This window comes from Equus quagga, chromosome 10 (assembly GCF_021613505.1).
Source record: "Equus quagga isolate Etosha38 chromosome 10, UCLA_HA_Equagga_1.0, whole genome shotgun sequence".
Classification (NCBI taxonomy): Eukaryota; Metazoa; Chordata; class Mammalia; order Perissodactyla; family Equidae; genus Equus; species Equus quagga.
In genome coordinates this window covers 93,874,240-93,880,239 of record NC_060276.1, presented here as the reverse complement: position 1 = coordinate 93,880,239, position 6,000 = coordinate 93,874,240, and the positions used below count along the sequence as shown (strand labels likewise).

The following is a 6,000-nucleotide window of genomic DNA, read 5'->3' as shown; positions in this document are numbered from 1 at the left end:
GTATCTACCTTAAAGTGATCACATGGCCCACTCCTATATTTACAGTGAGCCAGAAAAGCAGGGTAAGAGGAAGGAGAAGACATCTCCCATTATTTTCAGGAACTACTTTAAGGGTACAATTCAGCAGTGGCACACGTCAGTTCCATTCATATTCAGAACTTATTTGAATGGCCATATCCAGCAGCAAAGGAGGCTGTAGAATGTAGAAAATGCAGTCTTAATTAGTACAGCCATATGCATAGCTAAAAATTCCACCATGAAAGAAGGGGAAAATGGATACCAGGGCACAATTAGCAATCTCTGAAATAATGTCTGTATGTAGTAAGACACACTTGTTACTAACAATAGAGAAACTTGTATCCTTGGGCTTGGGTCAGTTGGTGGCTTTCTGTCATACACTATATGCCTTGTGAAAATAATGGATTATTTTTCTGTTTGTTACTGCTATCCAATTTATGCGGTTCTCCTCCATCTAGGCATTAGTCTCATCAATTTATTCTTATTGGCATGGCTTTTCATTATCTGAGAGAACTTTTAATCATATGCAGTCTTAGTGAATTTCATTGTATGCTACCACTTTCAAATTATTTTACAAACACATTGATTACCACACTTAATTCTCTTTTGCTTGGAGAAGGTCCGTTTATCCTCTTTCAGTAGCTCCTCTTTCTAAGTAGTACTCTAACCACTATGATAGATTTTCCTGGACTGCATTCAGACTGCTTTTTGAAAAAATTATTTGAACTTTTGAATATTTAAAATCATCAAAATAATATCCACTGTTTTCCCTTTGTTACCAACTTTTTCAGTCCTTTAAACAGGTCTGGAAGTAAACATCCAAAAATTCATTTTGCTTACTTCCTCATTGTTATCCTTTCCTTGGTGTTCAGAAACTCTACCCACCATTAGAGTTTCCACTAGCAAAGTATGAATTAGGACTTCTGATTTCTAGTTCACATGGCAAAATATATAGTCAATAGATAGTTACATTTTTCTCTTAAATTAATTCACAGTAGAAGAATGGCAAGTCTGCAGTGGACACTTAGCACGTCTCTCCTTAACCTCCAAGTCTCCATAACAGTATAGTTCATCATTCATTATAATAAGGAATAAAATTTAACCTTAGTTGTAATATATAAACTATTCCAGTCAGAATGCCTACTTTGATTTTTACGTACAAGTCCTGCAACTATGCTGCCTTGGAATCTGAACAAAAGATGAACACACACATTTCATTCATGATACATACTCAACATTATTCTCCCTGAAGCCTTCAGAATATTAAAAAGTGAATATATAAAGTATTATTTATCTTTTGAATTACTATTGTGTAAAATCTCATCATTATGTGTTAGTTGTCCAACCTTAAAGTAACTACATAATCATGCATAGTTGAAAATTTTGGCCAAAACCAGCTTATAATTCACCAAAATATGCCTTTATATGGCCATTATTTGCTCGTAGAAATGGGGCAAGAGAATTTGGAGGTAAACATGTGATGCAGATTTTATAATACTTCATCTAAAATTTTCATTTAGACTAGATAAAATTGTGGGCAAAAAATCAAGTAGGCTTAACTATAGTTACTAAGGGCAATGGATAGAGCTTTAGGCTTGGTGAACTTGCAGAGAGCTATGTGACACCCTTCCTTAGTTGATGAGAGTACCAACAGAACAGCGACACCAAATTATTATCCGTTTGATTTGTATCACTATATCCTTAGGGTCTACACAGAAGTCCAGGCTTGGGTCAGTCTTCTTGAGAGCGGACAGTAGGCAATCTGGAGACCTCTTTGGAGTTTCTAATTTTTGCAAGAGGACTTTGTATGGACAGTGGTCTTGGTTTAGTCAAGTTCCTCTGGCCACTGTTGTCCTTTCAGCACGGTAAAATTGCCCTGCATAGGGGTTCAAGGATATGGACCGCATTTGTATCATAGTAATGATTAGTATAAAAATCTACTTGTTAAGCCAAACTATATAATTTTGAGACATGATGCAGATGCTTTTCATCCATCAATTCATAAGAACCTGCAAATAATAATCACCAACACCACTACTTTACTATTTTCAACTATTCACAACAACAATTCCAAGAAATTTTAAAACCTCTCTTTATATTTAGGGCAACTTTAAAGTGAAGTAATAACTTATTTATCACCTTGGTACTGTGGGAATCTTGTAAAACAGTTGTGGAAAAGGTTTTATAAAGATATTTAGATTTTGATGGATGAGTAACTGGCCGGCAGATGGAAAGGCCAGTCCCCCCAGAGTGAAAGATCTTAGGCAGAGTCAAGAAGGAAATAAAAGCACTATATATATATATATATATATATATTTTATGTAAGTGGGGAATTCTATATAGTTTTTTAAAAAAAGAAACAAAAATAAAAGCTATTTCTGCAGTGCTTAGCTCCAAATTAATAAAGGTCCTAGAAGAAGCGTGTTATAAAGTTATGATAAGAGCCAGATTTAACGAAGGGGAATACCACTCACCTAGTATGTTTTGAAACCCTAAGACCATCACAGCAGATGAAGGATGAGGCGAGAGTAGAGATTGGGCAGTGTGACTCTGGGCCTGTTGGAAAGGCGCTCATCTACCTATGGAGGTGTTTGATCCCCGTCTTCTGAGCGGCACCTTGATTTCATAAATGAAGAAACTTACACCTAGAGTAGTTAACAAAGTTCCTACAGCCTCTCTGTACTCAATGTGTGACCCCTGGACCTGCAGCACTGAAATCACCTGGGACTTTGTTATAAATACAGGTCCTGAGCCCTGCCCCGGATCTACTGAAACAGAATTAGCATTTTAACAAAAGACCCAGGGGACTCCTATTACATTCTTAGAAATGTAGCCTAAAGGGCACTGAGCAGGACGCCTCCGGGGCCCTGACTCTGCTTCCATTGAATTCTTCCTGAATTCTTCCGTTACTGTTACATCTTACTGCTTTAATAGACCCCGGGGGCACATCACTTCCTCTGCTCTTTAAGCTTAGTCTTAAGAGAGGTCCGGGAAAATGCCCACCCCGCCAATGCCATCTTAAAATCCTGCCAGGCTCGGGGCCGGCCCTGGCCAAGTGGTTAAGTTCCCGCGTTCCGCTGCGGCGGCCCCGGGTTTCGCCGGTTCGGATCCTGGGCGCGGACGTGGCACCGCTCATTAGGCCACGTTGAGGCCGCGTCCCACATGCCACAACTAGAAGGACCTGCAACTAAGATATACAACTATGGGGAGGGGGGATTTGGGGAGATAAAGCAGGGAAAAAAAAAAAGATTGGCAACAGTTGGTAGCTCAGGTACCAATTTAATAAAATCCCGCCAGGCCATGGCAAAGTGAGATGTCTCTGGGATTTGGGCTATCATAGAACATTTTCCAGTTACTCTGATAACACCTGTGATTCCCGGGTCTTTTGGCCAGACGCCTCTATTTGGGTTGCCAACTCGCGCAGCTTGGGCGGGGCCAATACGGGCTGGGCCAATACGGGCTGGGCTTGAGGCGCGCGCGGAGTCTGGCGGTTGCCTAGCGACGGCGTCCGCACTAGTCCTCAATCGGTCAAGTTCGCTGCGGTTTGCAGTCTACTTACAGGGCGGACATGGAGACCGAGAGGGGCTCCCTCGTCCCCCGGGACGTGGAGACTCCGAAGGAGATGCAGCTGCGGGTGACCCCGTCGGAGGTGAAGTTTCTGGACACGCTGGCCGGGAGAGTGTACCGCCTCCCAATTACTGTACACAATCTCGGCCGTTGCAACCAGAAGATCCGGTTTCAGGAGCCAGTCAAGCCACAGGTAACACACCCAGGGGTGCTCGGAGCAGGACCTCAGGACCTCAGGACCTCAGGAGGGTCGGGGCTCTGAGAACCCCTCCCCACCAGGGTGCCCAGTTTGTCCCGAGGAGTAGACACCTGGCTCCTGCCGGGGTGGGGGCGGGAGTGAACTTGGAGAACGGTGACTTAGGTATCTCTGTGTATACGTATGCTCGCCTTTTTTTCCTTTTTGCTTGGGTTGGGAGACAGGGTGGGGAAAAGACGATCTAGAACTTTCCAATCTCTTCATTCTGGGGTTGGCAAGGAGGGAGGGGGATTCCTTATCTATCTCCTCTTAACAGCCCCGAATCTATGCTTCGTGATACTGTAGAATTATGACAAAATTCTCCACTAGCTACCCTTTGAATCATAAAGTGCCTGATTCCTCCAGATATTGTAGGATAGTGGAAAAGTTTATTACTCATATTTTAACAAGCGTTTGTTGAGCACCTACTATATAATAGGCAGTGGATGTGAGGAACGCAAGATGGACATAACCCTGCCCTCATAGTACTTAGAAACTAATGAGGGAGTCAGTAGAGTCTAACCACCAGCCAAATGTTCTGAAAGGCTGTCCCCTTCTTCTAATTTAAAAGATGACAGAATTTCATCTCCATGTCACTGTTATTTTCGATTGTGTGTGTGAATGCATGGATATTAGTTTACTGTGATCACCAGTTATCAGAGAGACTTTTGATGTAGGACACGTGATAAGAATTTTTGTTTTGTAAGTGATAACTCAATTTTTTTGTGGGATGTTCCTAATGATAAATAGTGTTGAATGCAGCTGGACTTATATGTACAGAAATGGAAAGGTGTCTAGGATTTTTTGTTAAAATTACATATATTTGTAGATAACATAGAAAAATGTACAGTACTGATTAGGAGGGCAATGAGAAAAAGGACTTTCATGTTCTACTTTTTACACTTTAAAAATTTGATGTACTATTTACCTAAAGTGCCCAAATCTTGAAAGTAAAGCTTAATGAATTTATAGATATGTAGAAACTCATGTAGCCACCACTTGGATCAGATCATAGAATATTTCCAGCATTTTAGAAGGTTCCCTACAGTACCCAGAGTAATCACCCCATGGACCACTGTATTGATTTCTAACACCATAGAATAGTTTTGCCTGCTCTTGAGTTTCATATAAATGGAATCATGCTTTATTAGTTTTTGTATTTGCAAGTTTCTTTTTGGTTTTTTGGGTCTTTTTTTTGGCTGAAGAAGATTAGCTTTGAGCTAACATCTGTGCCAATCTTCCTCCACTTTATATGTGGGTCGCCACCACAGCGTGACTGATGGGTGGTGGAGGTCCACGCTTGGGATCCGAACCCACAAACCCAGGCTGCCGAAGCAGAGCGCGCCAAACTTAACCACTACGCCCCTGGGCTGGCCCCTGTATTTGCAAGTTCTAACAAGCTGGCCCTGGTGGTCTAGTGCGTAAGTGCTCTCACCGCAGTGATCCCGGTTCCTTTCCTGGTCAGGGCACCATGCCACCTGTCTGTCGGTGGTGGCTGCATGTTGTTGTGATGTTGAAAGCTATGTCACCAGTATTTCAAATACCAGCACAGTCACCCATGGTGGACAGGTTTCAGGGGAGCTTCCAGACTGAGATGTGGAAGAAGAACCTGGCCACCCACTTCCAAAAAAATTGGCCACGAAAACCCTCTGATAGCAGCAGAGTATTATAGCACTGGAAAAATGAGAGGATGGTGCACAAAAAAACCTGGCAGGATTCCACTCTGCTGTATACAGGGTTGCTAGGAGTGGGAATCCATGGCATTAACAACAACAAATGTTTTAACAATGGTAATGTGTTTATTTTGTAATAAAATAGTACATCACAAGACACTATTTATTCTTTAAATCAAAAAGTACCTGATTACTCCAAATACTGTAAAATTAGGGGGAAAGTTTATTATTTTACTACCTTACTACATATTTATGGAACAATTGAATGTATATCTGAAAATGCTTTCCTTTAAAACTCAAGCTGGCAGTAAATCCCAGATGTGAGCAAACACTATTTTATGGATGTCTAGGAGACAGACACTTGTATGGGTGATTTTTATGCAGTCAAAAGAAAAATGATGATTTTTATCATTAGTTTTATTTTGATTTGCATCTAGAGTTATAAAGGGAAACGATTTAAAGATTTTATTTTTCCTTTTTCTCCCCAAAGCTCCCCGGTACATAGTT

At 41.3% G+C, this 6,000-nt stretch overlaps 1 protein-coding gene across 2 annotated transcripts in view; it reads left to right on the top strand.

Annotated features, from left to right (window-relative positions):
• The first annotated feature begins 3,594 nt into the window (after window positions 1-3,594).
• Window positions 3,595-6,000, top strand: part of CFAP47 (cilia and flagella associated protein 47) — a 431,185-nt gene continuing 428,779 nt past the window's right edge. For both annotated transcript variants that reach the window (XM_046672810.1, XM_046672809.1), the window contains exon 1: window positions 3,595-3,778. In XM_046672810.1, the coding sequence (XP_046528766.1) occupies window positions 3,641-3,778 (138 nt within the window). In that variant the 5' untranslated portion in view covers window positions 3,595-3,640. The remainder of the gene's footprint in view (window positions 3,779-6,000) is intronic.